At 51.8% G+C, this 17,392-nt stretch overlaps 1 protein-coding gene across 1 annotated transcript; it reads left to right on the top strand.

Moving 5' to 3' along the window:
- The first annotated feature begins 2,491 nt into the window (after positions 1-2,491).
- On the top strand, positions 2,492-14,726 carry Fam89a (family with sequence similarity 89 member A). The gene is made up of 2 exons (XM_052166569.1): positions 2,492-2,805; positions 13,710-14,726. Exons 1-2 carry the CDS (start codon positions 2,536-2,538, stop codon positions 13,968-13,970), a joined length of 531 nt encoding a protein of 176 aa, XP_052022529.1. The 5' UTR covers positions 2,492-2,535; the 3' UTR covers positions 13,971-14,726.
- The last annotated feature ends 2,666 nt before the right edge of the window (positions 14,727-17,392 follow it).

Consider the following 17,392-nt stretch of genomic DNA (forward strand, 5'->3'; position numbering starts at 1 on the left):
CACACACACACACACACACACACACACACACGCACGCACGCACGGACACACACACACATGCACACACGCGCTCACACACACACACACACACACACGCGCACGCACACACACACGTGCGCAGCGCGCACACACACACACACACACACACACGCACCCGCACACGCATACACACACGCTGCTTGAAGGCACAGCTCAGTGGTGGAACACTGAGCTTTCTAGCAGATAAAAGCAGCATTTAGCTCCTGACATGGCTAAGTAAATAATAAATACATGAAGCAAGCAAGCAAACGAGCGCTGGCACTCCCTGTGGGTGTCAAAATATTTGGTCACCTGTTGCATAATTGTGTCTGTTGATTCATGTAATCCTTATCAGAACTGAATACATTCGGTAGAGATTTCTATCCATCTCAGGGTGTTATTTGCTGAATACATACATACATACATACACACACACACACACACACACACACATATATTCACTACCTTGCTTGCACACCAGAAGGTGGGGCCTGCCTTGAGGCCCTGTGACTAGACGAGCAGGTGGTCCTGACACCAAGGGCCCCAGGCTGTTTTTAGCTGCCCAGTGCTCTTTCCTTCAGCTTCTGCCTCCCTGGGCAGGATGTACTTTAGGATGACTTCAGTGCCTCAGATGTGTTCAAATGCTTCTCGTTGCTCTGACAACTTACTTGACCATTCTGCTAGGTCTTCTAGAGAGGCTACAGTATGGAGGAAGGTGATAAGGAATTCAGGACAGGTTGTGAAAGGCAGACCTGCTTCCTCCCCTCCCCTCGCCTCCCCTCCCTTCCCTCCCACACAGACAGTCTCAGACTCCCCATTGCTTAACAGGTGGATGATGAAGGATATCCTAGGGTTTGGGAAGGTGGCTGGATAATTACTGAAGGCGAGACACTGGATCACTGGGAAACTATGGGGCAGGTAGGTAGGTGGTCTCCTGGGTGCCCTCAGATCTCACTGTCTGGCTGGATCCAACATTAAGTTCTCAGCTTGATTTGGGGGTGGGCTCCACGCCCAGCAGCAGAAAGCCCCAAAGCAAGCAGGCGCTTTTATAGTAGGCATCTGAAGCACCTGGAACATTACACTCTCGGTGAATTAATTCAGTCATTCAGTCCCTTTAGAGTTAAACTGAGTAGCTGTGGGCACTGAAGTTCTCAATATTGACTCTTTAGGTTTTTCTGCTGTGGAGCAGAGTTCTGATTTCCTCATCTTGAATCTGAGCCGGTTATCTTTTGCTAAGGTTTGAGTCTTCCTGGAAGGGCAAAGTCTCTCCCCGATCCAACCTCTCTTCTATTCAAGGTGTACTTTTACTTAGTTTTGCTGAAGTTAGCAAAGTCCCGAGATTCGACGTCTTTCTCGGACTCCCTGACATTTCACTTTAAAAATTTCCATTTACGCAGGGCGGTGGTGGCGCACACCTGTAATCCCAGCACTCTGGGAGGCAGAGGCAGGCGGATTTCTGAGTTCGAGGCCAGCCTGGTCTACCGAGTGAGTTCCAGGACAGCCAGGGCTACACAGAGAAACCCTGTCTCGAAAAAACCAAATCCAAAAAAAAAAAAAGAAAAATTTCCATTTACTTATTTTAGTGTGTGTGTGAGCGTGTGTGCGCGCGCGCATGTGTACACATGTCATGAATGGAGCGTTTGAGTCACAACTTGGAGAAGATGGTTCTCTCGGTCCACCAGGCAGGGCAGGGCCCTTATTCCCAGTTTTTGGTAGGGCTGAAAGACAAGTTGGTTCATTTCTTTAAAAGAGTGAGCAAAGTGTGGCTGGTGCTCTCCTTGGCTACCGAAGGGAAAGCTTGAAGCTCACAGAGGAGGCAAGCAAGGCCTCCTGAATAAGCACTGTGTGCGGTTGGTCCTGGCTGTGGCCAGCACCTCCGTCACGCCCACACTAGGGTACAGGCAGCCCGGAGTGGGGTCGGTGACGGGGCTGGACTCCTTGTTAGATAGAAACGGTTTCAGTGGCTGGTCAGAGTGAAACCAGAGAGACCAAATTCGTCCAGCCAGGAGAGTGGTCCGGGAAGGGAACAGGAGCCCATTTGCAGTGGAGGAAGGAAGACCGCTGGGGTCAGGAGTGCAGAATGAGTGGGGGCAGGGCTGGTAGGATGGGCCTGGGGCTGGAGGTGGGGCTCAGAAGAGCGGAGGTGACCAGCTTGGGGGCGGGGGTGTACAGCACTGGAGGTGGGACACAGTGAGGTAGAGACCCGCTGGTTGTGTGGCGAAGAAGAGAGGGGACTGACTGCAAGTAGGGTTCACAGAGCTAAGACTTAAGGTGACCCCGGGTGCGCAAACGAGTGGAGGTAGAGATAGAGGCCAGGGGGCCCTGCAGGGCGTCGCCTCGCTGCAGCAGCTGGGAACTGAGGAGGGGGGCGGGTCCCGAGAGGGGCGGAGACCAAAGGGCCGGGCAGCGGGCGGGACTCCGACGGGACTCGGGCGGGCGGGAAGTGGGTGGGGACCTGCCGGGCTCCTGGGACCTAGGCTAAGCTGCTGCCTGCGCGTGTGTCGGAGCCCCGGCGAGATGAGCGGAACCGGGTCGGCCGGCATGGCCCGGGGGCTGCGCGTGGACGGGCTGCCACCGCTACCCAAAAGCCTGAGCGGGCTGCTGCACTCGGCGGCGGGCGGCGCGGCGGGCGGCTGGCGGCACCTGGAGCGGCTGTACACGCAGAAGTCGCGCATCCAGGACGAGCTGAACCGAGGGGGCGCAGGAGGCGGCGGGGCACGAGCGGCAGGGATGCGGACCAAGCCCCCCAACCTGGATGCCGCGCTGGCGCTGTTGCGCAAGGAGATGGTAAGGACTAGGCGCCGTGGGTCCCGTCGGGGGACACTCTCCTTTGGTCCCTGGAAGTCCGGACTCCCCTCTCGGGCTTCCCACCGCTGGACATCACCCCCGGCAGGGCAGCTTCTGATGCTGGGGTTCTCCTGGGCCAAGTCAGGGCGCGGCGGTGTTCGCCTGCCGGGTCCCAGGAGAACAGGCTTCCTGTGCGCCTGCGGGTCGATGTGGACAACAGATGGGTGGCCGGGCCCCTCCCCAGCCGCCCGCCAGGAATCCGATTACCGGCACGGAAGCGGTGCTCGGCCTGGTGAAGTCCTTACGTCTGGTCACAAACAATAGGTTTAGTTTTTCTCCCTCCTGCGAAGTGCAGTAGGTGTTCCTGGACCAGGATGCGCAATTCAGGGTGACGCCAGGGCAGAGATTTGGGCCTCAGGGAGCCCTTTCCCAGCTTGCTTCCTGTGCAGGCCAGGTGGGGAAGGACCCACCCAGCCCACCCATCCAAGTTCTTTCCCCTAAACTAGGATCTTCTACCCTGAGCCTAACACATCTAGCGAATTGCATTTGATTAGATAAACCCATATTTAATGTGTGTACAGCCTGATCCTGAACATAGCATCAACTGCTGGGTGAAATAAAAAGACTGCCCCCCCCCCAGGTGTTTGAGGGTTGTTGTTGTTTTTTTTCTTGCATAAGACTGCAAGGCGTACGGTGACTCCTGGTTGTGAAGCTTTGCTTTATAAACATGCTAGGGAGGCTTGGGAGCCCAGCTACATTCCCGAAGGTATTTCCCAGGTCCCTCCCGCCGTGACTAAAGTGCAGAACCTTATAATTATGCCTTGGGCGGTAGCTCGGAAGCTCAGCTATAGGAAATGAGCTGCTGTCACTCTGCCCGATAACAATGCTAAAGGTAGAGTTTGGCTACAGGCCCTGACAGGCCCTCTCAGAAAACCATCACGAGGTCCTTCAGTCTGTCTTGTAGCTCTTCAAGAGACTTACTGACCTGGGGGAATGGTGACATTTCCGAGACAGCTCGCTTAAGAAGAAGAGTCGTTCATTCCAAAGCTTTCTGCAGAATGTCTGTGTTGCTCTATTTAATATGAAGGCTGGAGATCGAATCTGTGGTGGGGATATAATTCATGTCGGGACAGAATGTGACATGTTCGGGAGGGGGAAAGCCTCGGGTAGGCACAGAAAGAGGGTGTGTTCCCCAGATACAGTGGATGATACAGGGTGCAGAGTCAGAGGTGGGAAGGCATCGCTGAGTGGAGCAAACTGAGTGTTGCCCTGAGCCTCTCAGCCTCAGGCTTGGCTGACAGGAATTTGCAAGAGGTTAGGAGGTGGCCCCGTGGCTGTGGGAAGCCTGCGCATCAAGGATCGCCGGTCTCAACAGGAACAGGAACTCTGAGGTGTACTATGGGTATATGAGGCCCGGAAAATGCCCTAGGTGCACCTGGGAACCCCCAAAACTCACAAGAATTGCTAATGGGTCCCCAAAACTGATAAAGAAATGAATCAAAGATGACCCATGTTTTTTTTGTTTGATTGGTTACCGATGGAAAGTGTTTCAGAACAAAACAAAAGTCACAGTCCTAAGACTGGGCCTGTCACCCAGTGGCAGAGGTCTGCCTGGCATGCACGAGGCCTGTCCTAATCACGTCTCTCATGGCTTTGACAAAAGCCATGTAGAGGAAGACTTATTTGGCTCACCGTGCCAGCCACAGTCCATCTTGGTGAGGAAATGCCGGCAGGCACATGAAGCAGCTGGTGACAGTCATTTGCAGTCAGGATGAATGCTGAGGGTCCACTTGATTTCCTCCTTTTTCTTCAGTCTGGGACCCGAGGCTATGGCAGGATACATGGGTAGGGTGGACTTTCCCATATCAACCTATCCGATCTAGAAACTCCCTCAGCAATGCCCAGACATTTATCTCCTTGGTGGTTCAAGACCCTGTCGACAGTCACTATTAATCATTCAAGGCCCTGTGTTCAGGTTCAATTCTGTGCACCCCATACCCATATCACAGGCTGACACACAGAGAGATAGTTACTGCTAACAGTTTGAGGTGTGCAAATATTCTGGTTGTATGCATATCCTGATGTGGTAGTGTGTACCTGTGATCAGGTTTGAAGGGAACCTGAGCTACACAACAAGACCCCATCTCAAAACAAACAAGCAAACAAACATACAAACAAAAACCAAGTGCTTTCTATACATTGTCTAAATTTCTGTGCTTTAGTTGTATCTCTGTTGGTGGGAAAAAGTATCCTCAAAAAGCAACTTAGGGAAGAAAGAATTTATTTACCTTACAATTCCAGGTTACAGTCTATCATTGTAGGGAAGCCCAGGCCATAAGAACTTGAAGCAACTAATCAGACCCATAGCTCCCAGCAGGGAGAATGAAAGCTTGCTTGCTTGCTAGCATTCAGCCCCGCCTCCCCTCTGCAGTTCAGGGACCGCTGCCTAGGGGATGGTACCACCCGCAGCGGGCTGGGTCATGATGTGTTAATTCCCACATCAATTGACATTCAAGACAATTTTCCACAGATATTCCGTCAGGCCAACCTAATCTAGACAATGTTTCAGACTCTCTTCTCAGGAGTCTTAAGTTGTGTCAAGTTGATAATTAGAACTAGCCATCACATGTTGTGCCTTCGTCATGGGAGAGGTACTTCATCTTGATTTTATTTATTCATTCCTCTCTCTCTCTCTCTCTCTCTCTCTCTCTCTGAGACAGGGTCTCACTGTGTAGAGCCCTTGGCTGGCCCGGAACTCGCAGAAATCTATCTCTGCCTTCTGAGTACTGGGATTAGAGGCACTGCCACTACTCCCAGCTTAGTTTTTTTAATCATTTAGATTTATCTTTACTTTTTTAAAAAAAGATTTATTTATTTATTATATGAGTACACTGTAGCTGTCTTCAGATGCTCCAGAAGAGGGTGTCAGATTTCATTGCAGATGGCTGTGAGCCACCACGTGGTTGCTGGGATTTGAACTCAGGACCTTCGGAAGAGCAGTATTCTTAACTGCTGAGCCATCTCTCCAGCCCTATTTTTTACTCTTTTTAATTAAATGTGTGAGTGTATGTATGTATGGGAGTATATGCACATGTGTGCAAGTGCCCAGAAGGATTGGAAGGAAAAGAGTTTGAAGTGGCTGTGAGCCATCTGACCTGCGTGTTGTGAACCAAATTTGAGTTGTTAATCTCTGAGCCATCTTTCCAGAGCCTAAATATATTTTCAAAAATCAGCTGCTCATAGTTTAACTCTCTGGAGATCACAACCTTTTCGGGCCTTTTGGGCTCCAAAGCCCTGTCTGATCGTTGCACCCTATGATCCCTACACACACACACACATAGGCACACACACACAGACACACACACACATGCATGTGCATGCACACGCACGTGAAGCACACATACAAGTGCACATGCACACACATGAAGCACATACACGCACATGAAGCATACATGCACACACACACATGAAGCACACACACACACACACACATGAAGCACACACACATACACACACATGAAGCACACACACACACATGAAGCATGCACACATTGGTTGTCACAGTGTGTACTGCAGCTCTATTTTGGAGGGTACACACTCAAACATGTTCCTGTCACTATGTATTGTTGGGTCTTCAGTGACTGCAGAGCGTGGGTGGTGTGACAGGGCTGTTCCATCTTGAACCTTGAAAATGGGTCGCAAGAAAGTTTCCTGCAGCAGTGTGGGTGCTGGGGGAGTAGCTGTGGGGAGGCTTATGGCATGGGGGGGGGATGCTAGGCATTTCTAGGCATTTCAGGTGCAGAGTTGGAGGCTAGAAGAGAGCCAGTTAGAGCTGAGGGTGTCACTTCAAAGGAATGACAGTAATGGCAAGTTAAGAGAGCTGCTGCTTGGAGCAGACCGGACAGGACTCCGTGTTGAAAGGGGCTCAGTCCCGTGGTCGGTTGGTCGGTCGGTCGGTCGGCTGACACTGCACTCGGCTCAGAGTCGTGGATCATCCATGGTACTTCCTGTTCCAGTAACCCCATGCCTGTGAAACTGTGTCACTCGGAGTCCTTGTAGCCTCGAGGAAAGGCTCAACCGTAGAAAGATTCAAAGATCTATCTAGTGTTCATTGACTGCAAAGGCAACCACTTTTAAAGACATTTTATTTATTGAATATGTTTGTGGTTGTGGTTTTGTTTCTGAGATGTCTTACCAAGTATCCCTGGCCTACAGCTCTTTTATTTGTTTGTTTGGTTTTTTTTGGAGACAGGGTTTCTCTGTGTAGTCCTGGCTGTACTGGAACTCGATCTGTAGACCAAGCTGACTTTGAAATCACAGAGATCCGGCTGCCTCTGCTGGGATCAAAGGCCTATGCCACCATGGCCTGGCTCTTCAACTAGCAGCCCAGGTCCACTTTGGACTATGTTGTTAAAGCACACCTTGACTCGAGATCCTCTTGTGGTCCTAGTGGTATAGGCAACCGCCACCATACTCAATAGTTTGTTTGCTTTGCTCTGCCCTTCCCTTCCCTCCCCTCCCTTCCCTCCTCTCCCCTCCCCTCCCACTTCCCTTCCCTTCCCCCTCCCTTCCCCTCCCCTCCCCTTCCCTTCCCTTCCCCTCCCCTCCCCTTCCCTTCCCTTCCCCCTTCCCCTCCCCTCCCCTCCTTCCCTCCCCCCCCCTAGACAAAGTCTCACTGTGGGGCAGCCTGACTGGGAATTTTCGGACTCTGCCTCCCAAGTGCTGGGATTGCAGGCATGTACCATGATGATACCCAGACTGAAAGGTCTTTTATAAAAGCATCAGAGCCATGAACTGAGTTTGGATCCCCAGAGCTCACAGAAAAGTCAGGAATGGCAGTGTGGAACCTGTAATTCCAGCTCTGGAGGATAGAGGCTAAAATATCTCTGAAGCTCACTGTCCAGCCTTCTATAACAGTCAGCTCCAGGGTCAATGGGAGACTGTCAGAGAAAGAGCTGGAGAAGCAACTGAGGAGACACTGATGTTGACTTCTGACCTCTAGCAAACACACACACACACATGCATGCACACACGTGCACACATATACACACAGAGAACACACACAGACGCACGAGTGTGCACACACACACACACACACACACACACACGTTTTATGTTCTCGCAGAATGGAGGAGTGATACTCTGTATGTTCCGTGGATGAGTATCTGTAAACTGCTGCAAAGGACTAAAGCAAATAGGAAGTCAGGAGACGCAGGTGGATAAGGATGTCTTTACAGCAATGTGAGACTTTGTCTCTGACCGCCAGACTTTGACCCATTTACCTGCCAGTGGAGCACCTCAGGCTCATGTTTACCGACTGAACTCCCAAGTGCCTCGCCGGTTTGCACAGGCTTCTCCTTCCCCATTTGGTTAAATCGCTCGTGTAGCATGTAAACACGCATGCGGTCAGAGGGCCCCAGCTTTTGGCACACTGAGCGTTTTTTTCCATTTGCCTCCGAGGAGGAGCAGCCTAGGCAGTCGCTGCTGCCCCTTAGGGTGCCGGTGCTTCCCACACCCACCCTTGTTCTGGGGCCTTGGTCCCTGCATTACTGTGGCTCCCTAACGCTGGGTGGGGGTGGGAAGATCTAATGCAGATCACACCCAAGGAGCAGCAGGTGGGAGCTTTGGGGTGCTGAGGAAGCTCTCTGAGGATTCCAGACTTCCATGATCCTGTGACAACAGAAAGCACAGATGCAGACAGAGCAGGAAGCCAGCCGGTCAGATGCATGCCCCATGCCTGTGAGAGCAGGGCCTTCATGCATCACTGTCTCTCCGGCCCACTTGTTTCCATAAAGGTCACTCATTGCTCCACCCCCCCTGCGCTGGTCCCTGTCCTGCAGTCCTGTAACTCTGAGACAGTTCTCAGTATTCAAGAGACAGAGGCCCAAGGCTGCCTTTCAGGGCAACAGAAACTCCCTAAGCCGTGTTCATTTTACCGGTCAGAGGACACTTGCAAGACTCATTTCTCTACCTCTGGAATGTGGGTCGCAGGGACTAACTCGGCTCATCAGACTCGGCAAGAAGCTTTACCCACTGAGCCATCGGGCCAGCCCAACCCTGGTCACGACTTGCTCTGCTTACTTCTTCGGTTGGCCCCGGGAGTGGCGAGCTGCCTGTCTCGCAGGCCTGTGTGTTCTGAGTCTTGAATGAGGGATGGAAGTGGTGTCCTTCGGCCAGAGTCCACAGTACAAGGTCATCTATGGGGACCAGGTCTGTTCCGATCAGAAGCAGGTGGGCGGAAGGAGACTGAAGCACCACACACGAGACGGTGTGGAAAGAGGATTGTTTAGTTCCCAGGCAGGTGGATTGATCTAGGCGTGTGTGGGTGTATGGCTTCTCAAGTTGATTGGTAGAAAACACACATGCAAATGTTCCTTAGCACCCTCAGTTATTTTTACAACTAGAAATGGCTGGATGTGGTTGTGTCACTTTAGTCCCAGCAGTGGGGAGGCAGAGGCACGCAGCTTTCTGAGTTCGAGACCAGCCTGGTCTACAGAGTGAGCTCCAGGACAACCAGGGCTACCCAGAGAAACCTTGTCTCAAAAAACAAAACAAAACAAAACAAAAACAAAAACAAAACAAAAAACAAAAAAAACCAAGGGGCTGGAGAGGTGGCTCAGTGGTTAAGAGCACTGACTGCTCTTCCAGAGGTCCTGAGTTCAAATCCCAGCAACTACATGGTGGCTCACAACCATCTGTAATAAGATGGGATGCCTTTTTCTGGTGTCTGAAGACAGCTACAGTGTACTTATATATAATCAAAATAAATTGTTAAAAAAAACAAAATAAAATAAGAAAAACTAGAAACAAGGTATTCATGTTGTTGCACTGGTAAGCCAGGCCTGGTGTCACGACCTGTCATTCCATCCATCACCCTGGAAGCTGAGGTACAAGTGTCTCTGTGAGTTTGACGCTAGTCTGAGGTACAGAGGAAGCCTGGCCCAAAGAAACCCAAAAAATACTACTAATGATAAAAGTGAATGAACACCGGGAAGAGACGGCAGAGCTCAGCACCCTTGGTAACTACAGATATAAAGCCGATTGTGCTGTACCTAGGAAGTCTACAAAGCAGACCTCACAGGAGGAGAGCCGCAGGGCCTCTCCCACCCACCCGGTGGGCAGAGGCCTGTCCCTTGGTTTTAGAGGACAGTTTCACAATACACATGAAGTTGAATCTGCACCTGCCCTTTGGCCCTGTACACTTCATTTCCTTAAAAAACTCCACAATAGTATTTTACAAAATGCAGGGAAATTGTGGCGGTCTTCTGTCAGATCTCTGCGTGCTTACCTGCTCATACACCCCTGTAGACCAGGGATCATCCCAGGCCTCTCAGTGACGAAGCTCTCATGGCTTGATCTGAGGATCTCCTCGCAGGCTGGAGCTGTGGGCAGTTGTGACCAGCAACTCACAGCTGTGGGAGCTGAGAACCAAACTGCTGATCTCTCTCCAGCCTCCACCTGGCTGTTTGTTATGGGGTTCTGTTGTTGTTGTTGTTTTTTTGAGACAGGGACTCACAAAGTAGCTTTGGCTGTCTTGGAATTCACTATGTAGACCAGGCTGGCCTTGAACTTATAGATATCCACCTGCCTCAGCCTCCTGAGTGCTGGCATTAAAGCTGTGCAGCACCATGTCTGGCTATGAGTGGCTTTTATACGTGTGTGATTTGGGGATGCACTGAGGCCATCCTGCTTGTGTGGCAGGCATCTCCCTAGCTCCTAAGACGTTTCTTTTAAAAGGTCACCTCTGCAGAGGATGGAGGTGAGTACCTGTTCCTGCAGCACTTGGGAGGCAGAAACAGGAGTTGGAAGTCATCTTCTGCTACATAGTGACTTTTGGCCAGCCTGGGCTACATGAGAACCCTTCTAAAGAAAGAAAAGCTTCTAGTTCTCTAAGCCCCGTCGCCTAGTGATGAGACCATCCCCCACTTCAACCTCAGTGAGTCCCTGGGACTTTAGTGACCCCTGACCTGGCAGGGAGCCACCATCTGTCTGAGACTATTCCTGCAACAGAGCCTATTGTTAAACCTAGGGAAAGGAAGCCGACTCTGGAGGGAGAGCATGCAGGGCCGGCTGCAGGGCCTTCCTCGGAAGCAGGATGGTGAGAAGGAAGAGCTGAAGGAAGAGAGGGGAGGTGGCAGAGAGGAAGCAGCAGCCTGAGCAGAGGCAGGAAGGACCAGCACCATGCAGGGACTGAGTTAGCCCTCAGTATTGTCTTGTAAGTGACAATAAAGAGTGGGGAGCCCAGGGCTGGCATGACTGCCTGCTGAGACAAGGCTCACATTTGCACATCACCCCCAATGAAGCTGTCCTTCTGGAGCCTGCTGTAGCTGAGAAGAGCAGAGGTGGCCCTCGGGGACACGCGGGTAGGTCGAGAGATGGAAGGTGATGGAGATTTAGGGATGGGGACAGTTCATTGACACCTTTTTCCTAGAAGGGCAAGCTGTTCTGCCCTTGCTCTTGGGTGAGTTCGTTCTGTCCTGTAGTTCAGTCCTAGGGCTTACACCCCTCCTTGCCTCTACCCAGACCCCTTAGTAAGTCCTCTAGAGGAGCCTGGGCTGCCCGACTGTGCTGCCCTCAAGCACATGGGTTCTGATGACTTGGTGGGAGCCGTGTGAGTGTGTTGTAGGCACACAGCACTATCTGTCCTGCCACGGCCTCTGGATCGCCTGAGCGCTATGGTTGGGGTTCCCACTCTAGACAGGACCCTGCACCAGGACAAGGACAGATCTGTGTGTCCACTCAGTCGGCTGGAAACACGGAAGGCTGCCTGCCTGTCAGCACCACTCACCTCTTGTAGTCCAGGGAAATTCTGCCCAGTGGGAGGGAGTTAGTCTGGTGCCTGGAGCAGCTGCTCCCAGGAGCTGAGGCCGGTGTGATCCCGCACTACTGTACTTAGGTGAAGTCTGCCTGTGTACTAGGCCGTGTAACAGGTGTGTCAGGACCATGCCATGTCTCTTAGAGGGTCAGTGTTTCTAGACCACTGTCGCCCGTAATGGCAGGACAGTTCTGTGAGTCATCCTTGTGCTGGGCATGTTATTGGGTAATCAGGAAAAACCTGGCACCATGAGTACAGGGTGACACGGGTCATGACCTTGTCGTCCAACAGTTTAAGAACCCCGGAGCTATGTGGCTTTTGTCTCACCCCGTCCGATGCTATGAGACCCCAGAAGGTGAATGTTAGCATCTGCCCATGGATACTTTGGTCTTTCTGTGGTCTGTTCTTGACATGAGAAACAGTGAAACAGTGACATGACAGGAGACGTGTGTCCTGTGAGCATCTTCTTGGACATTTTAAACAGACATGGGTATGAGTCTTGGAAGGTGTCATTTTACCAAAGTTGAATCTGAGAACAGGCAGGTGCATAGGAATTCCTTAGCATCTCAGGTTGTGGAGGCCGTGCTCACATCTGCAATAGAATCTGGGAACACAGGAGACATGCAGGGGAAAGGATTGGACCAGAACATCCTAATGAAAACAGTTTTGTCTTCTGGCGCTATCACTTTGTAGCTCGGGGTGGCCTCAAACTCACTCCTGCCTCAGCTTCCCAGGTACTGGGAGATGCCAGCCATGCTCCACCATGTCTGCATTGACTGTTCACCTTTCTTAGGCCCTCAGGTGTGGGCTGCCTTCAGGTCTCTAAAGCATGGCTAAGAAAAGAGTGACATTAGGTCTGTGGGGTAGTCATACCTGGTGTAAAGGGCTCTGCTGATGGACACTGAGGGGTTGGGACTGTGTAATAAGTTTGCCCCTGATTGAAATCCTGTAGATAGCATTGTCGGACTGGCCTCCTAGAGCCTCAGGTTAGCACCCCAGGTCTGGGCCTACTGGGGTCTTTCTCTTTCCCTGGGTAATTTTGGTGGTAGCTTTCATCTTGTCTGACGATACTCGGCAACTGCTGTGCAGGAAGCAGGCGGTGCTTTCTCAAGCTCTTGGTGTGACTCGTGGCCTGTTAAAAGTTCGGGTGTGCAGGCTCCCCTGTGAGTCCACGCATCGTCCCTTCTGTTGGGACTGATGGGACGCATGCTCTTCTAGTTCTGGCTGCTGCTTTTTTTTCGAGACAGGGTTTCTCTGTATGTCCCTGGCTGTCCTGGAACTCACTCTGTAGACCAGGCTGGCTTCAAACTCAGAAATCCACCTGCCTCTGCCTCCCAAGTACTGGGATTAACCGTGTGTGCACCCCCGCCCAGCATTTTCGCTGCTTCTTGTCATAGGTCATGCAGGAGGGAGGGAGGGTGGTAAAGATGGACAGCAAATGCACAACATCCCCCCTCCCCCCACCGGACACCCTTGTGACCTTTCCAGAGGCGGTGTGAGGCTGCATCCTCAGTTGCTTCATAGTTCATTGTCTTGGGGAGGGACCACATTAGGCTTGTCTAGACGGGAGAGCATCTGAACTCGGCCATGCCTGGGTAACCCTGGAGCAGATGGGGTTGCTACAGCGGGGTAGCCTGCCACACTGTGAGATCCTGTCTCTGGCCAGGGGTAATCTGCCTCTTAGGAATGACAGAATGTGGGGTCTGACCAGGGTTGCCAGGGGTCTTCTCAGAGTCTGGACGTGGGGAGCACCCATGTCTTTGGGACTTGGGATCCACAATGAATGCAGCTGAGGCGCCCGGAACATGCACTGCCGTGCCGTCACTGGGTGTGTCTGTGAAGCACCAGAACAAATCCAGGCTGGGCTCGCTGGCCTGCAGGTGTGGACTCACCCACTCATGTCTGAGGTATTGGATGACATAGTGGAAGGATCTGTCTGCCTGGAACTTCAGGGCATCCCGTCGATACCGCCTTAAGCCTTCCTGAGGGAAGGAATGTGTTCGAGCCTAGGTGGAAGTCTGGTTGGGTGTTCAACCGAGAGGAAATCCCAGCGCTGACTCCGTTTCTATCTCCTCTCCCTTCCCTCCAGGTCGGCCTCCGACAGCTGGACATGTCCTTGTTGTGCCAACTGTACAGCCTCTACGAGTCCATTCAGGAGTACAAGGGAGCGTGCCAGGCAGCCTCCAGCCTGGACTGCACCTACGCGCTGGACAATGGCTTCTCTGATGATGAGGAGGGCTTCCAGGAGCAGGGCTCTCCCCAAGACGGGCAGCGGCGAGGCTCTCCCAGGGACCCGGCGTTGCCCCTCACCCATCTCTCCAGCAGTGACTGGATTCTGGAGTCCATCTAGCGCCTCTGGAGGGGTCTGTCAATGCGGGCTGGCAGCATCTGGTTCTCTTCCTGCAAGAAAGTGCTTCAGCCTCTTCATGGTCCAAGGGCAAATGGGGACTGTGGCACTTGTTTAACTTGTGGGTGTGGAGTTCACTGACGTGTGAGATGGCCTGCTTAGTTGGCTACAGAGTCTTACGGGTGACCTAGAGGCGTGTCAGAATAGCCTTGACACCATGAAGAAGGGTTCCGTGTGGAAGGCCTTCGCGGGTCTCAGGGTGAGGCTGCTCTTGGCGGGCTTCTCTGTAGGTGGCAGGTGTGGTGCCCTCTAGGCTGAAGAATGACACTCTGGCGTGTGGAATATGAAGAGCGGCATTTGCCGCCCGACCTGCAGGGCGGTCTGTGTCTCTCCTTGCCGTCACTTAGCTGTTAGCCCCTTCGCTCATTTATCTGAAAGCTGCGTCGCTGATTTTCCGGGGGACTCCTGAGAGCTTTCTAGAAGGAGGAAATATTCTGCCTCACTGGTCAATTGTTTTTCTGCAACTACCAAAACTGACATCAGGTATAGGCAGAGAGATAAAACATGAATATACATTGAATGGGGGGCGGGGCGGGGGGACAAATCCTGGGACAAACTGGTATTTGTATCGCTTGCCCTGAGATGGTGGCTTGTGGTTACAGACTCTGATTGTAAACTTCAGTGCTTGAAAACAATGTTTCCAAGCAGTACTTACCTGAAGCCTTAATATATTTATTAAAACACTTTATGAGAACCTCACCCTCTGTGGGTTAAACTTGTTAGAACTGTCTCTTGGCATGTATCATTTTGTTCGGAGGTCTGGGGGTGTGGCTCAGTGGGTCCAGTAGGTCCTTAGCATGTCAGAGGCCTGGGGTTTGACCTTAGTAGCATATCGATTGGGCATACGTGATGCACTCCTGTAACCCAAGGACTGAGGTGGATACAGGAAGACCAGAAGCTCAAGGTCATCCTTGGCAGCACAGAGGGTTCAGGGCCATCCTGGGCTATCCTTTCTAAAACAAAACAAAAATTTTATTCTGAGTTCACACAAACTCAGAACTTGAATATGCACCCAATCTAACACACACTGAAAGGCTAGGGTTTGTTTGTTTGTTTTTTGCCATTAAATGAATTTTAAAACATTTATTTCTCGGTTAAGGTTGGACAGTCATTTCACTGGTACCAGACCACATTTGCAGCAAGATTTCACCTTGTGTCTTGGAACACTCCCAAGTTGCTCCCATTTTAGTGAGTTGTCTGCTCATCAGTGCCCTCTTGAAGCCAGATGCCAGAAGTACAACTTAGCTATTACAACTGAACTTTTCCTAGGGACATCCTAGTATGTACTCACTCAGACAGAGCAATTACCCAGAAGTCCACCCTGGCAAACCAATAGGCTTATTCCTGCCACTTCCTGGGGTACGAGTGATCCCCAAACAGCCACGCCTTCAGACAGCCCCTCTCCAGGATGGACGATGACCTCCCCTGGCTGTGCAAATAGATGAAGGTCCTCAACCCCACTACTCCAAACCATGCAGCTGGGACAGCACTCCACGGAGCTGGGACGGCTTTATGGGGAGGGAGAGATGGTTCTTGGGGGAGGGCATTAGTTGGTCAAGTTGAGGAACTGCCTCCGTCAGACTGACCTGTTGGCATATCTGGGGTGCTTCTTGATTGATGGTTGGTGTGGGATGGCCCAGCCTACTGTGAGCTGTCCTGTGCTACCCCCCCCCCCCCACACACACACAGGTAGCCAATTAAGCCAGAGGGATCAAGCCAGTGAACAGTGTTTATCTACCAGGCAGGGTCCTTGCTTCCCGATGATAGAATGGACGGTGTAAGAAGAAATAAACACTTTCCTCTTCCAGATTGTTTTTGGTCAGTGTTTTATCACAGCAACAGAAAGCAGACTAGGACAGGCAGCATTCAGTTACACAACAGCCCAAGTGTTAACATGTCTGTGCTATGAGGAACTAGGTTAGACAGTGGAGGGGCTCCCTGCTCAGTACTCAAAGGGAAGGGGGTCAGTGCCTTGTCACTGGCTGTGACAGGATGGCTCAGAAATAGAAAGCAGAAAATCTAGTCAGCTGAAGGGCCCTGCTTCAAAGCTGAGCCTTACTTCACTGAGATAGACCCTGGGTCTGCTGCTCTTAACTCTGATTGCATTAAGGTCACTTGGGGGAACTTCGGGGAAAGCCCCAGCAGAAGTGCCTCACCCCAAATCTGGATTATGCATTGGTGTTTACTGACAAGTGTGTGTGAAAGAGGGTATCAGCTGCCTTGGAAGTGGAGTTACAGACAGCTGTGAGCTGCCGTGTGGGTGCTGGGAATTGAACCTGCGTTCTCTGGAAAAGCAGCCAGTGCTCTTAAGTGCTGAGCCATCTCTCCGGCCCCCCAAAATCTGGATATTATTAGTAAGTTATGCAACCTACTGCAGGAGTGGTGAGAGTGCTTGCAGAGGGAGGTACAGGTTGGCAAGGGCATGTCCCACTATGCACCTCTCTCGGTCTGGTACTATCTATAAGCACCTTTATTCCCCCAATAGCTGCCTAATAAGAATTCACATGACACAATAAAATAGCTTTTTAGTGCAGTTTTTTTTTTTAAAGTGGTTGGGTTCACAAGTGAAGACAAAGGCTGGGCAGATTAAATGAAACCAGACTTTGGAAAACAGCCACAGTGGGGAAGACAAGAGATCCTGTTTGTTTTAAGATACTCCAGGCAGCTCTGACCTTGACTCCAACCAGAGCCCAGCGAGCAGGCCGCAGAGCAGGTGCCTGCCTCTTTCCTGCCAAGCGCGTCGTCACTGGGTGACTCCTGCAAAGTGCAGGGAGCAGGTGGCAATCGGAACATTTTCACTTTACTTGTTTGGGATTTTGAGCAAGGTCTCACTCACTCACTTTGTAGCTCAGTGTTGAGGTCTTAAGAGAGCTTCCTGCATCGGCCTTACACCCACGGGTGAGGGCCCTCCTCCCATTGGCAGCGAGCATGAGCATGGACGCCCTGGTGAGAGGCACGGCTCCCCAGCGTTGTCTAAAGGTAAAGCCTCAGGAGTTTGTAACCTGAAGCCTGTGCAGGGAGGACCTTGGAGAGCCAAGTAGTGACCTTGAACTGGAACTACAGCTTACCTCGGTGGGTAATGTCATCCGTGGTCCTCACAAGGAAGGGGAGAGGGACACTTGATTGGATGGAGACCATGATGATGTTGGCTAGTGACAGGCCAGGGGGTGTGCACAGCAGCTGTTCCTACAGCAGTGTGTAGGGAGGGACGCACTTCCAGGGGGAGTTGGGCACACACAAACCCACCTTCAGGCTCCCTGCATGCCTTCCCCATGCAGACTGAGCATGTTCTGTTCTAAGCCTCCTTGCTGCAGGCACCTGGTGTAGACTGCTAGGCTCTCCCTTGCTTTCTCTGACAGCTCATC

The sequence above is a fragment of the Apodemus sylvaticus genome, chromosome 21 (genome assembly GCF_947179515.1).
Source record: "Apodemus sylvaticus chromosome 21, mApoSyl1.1, whole genome shotgun sequence".
Classification (NCBI taxonomy): domain Eukaryota; kingdom Metazoa; phylum Chordata; class Mammalia; order Rodentia; family Muridae; genus Apodemus; species Apodemus sylvaticus.

Coding starts and splice junctions, on each gene's coding strand:
- Fam89a (XM_052166569.1), top strand. CDS start 2,536: ATGAGCGGAACCGGGTCGGCCGGCATGGCCCGGGGGCTGCGCGTGGAC. Junction 2,806..13,709: donor CGCTGTTGCGCAAGGAGATG/GTAAGGACTAGG, acceptor CCTTCCCTCCAG/GTCGGCCTCCGACAGCTGGA.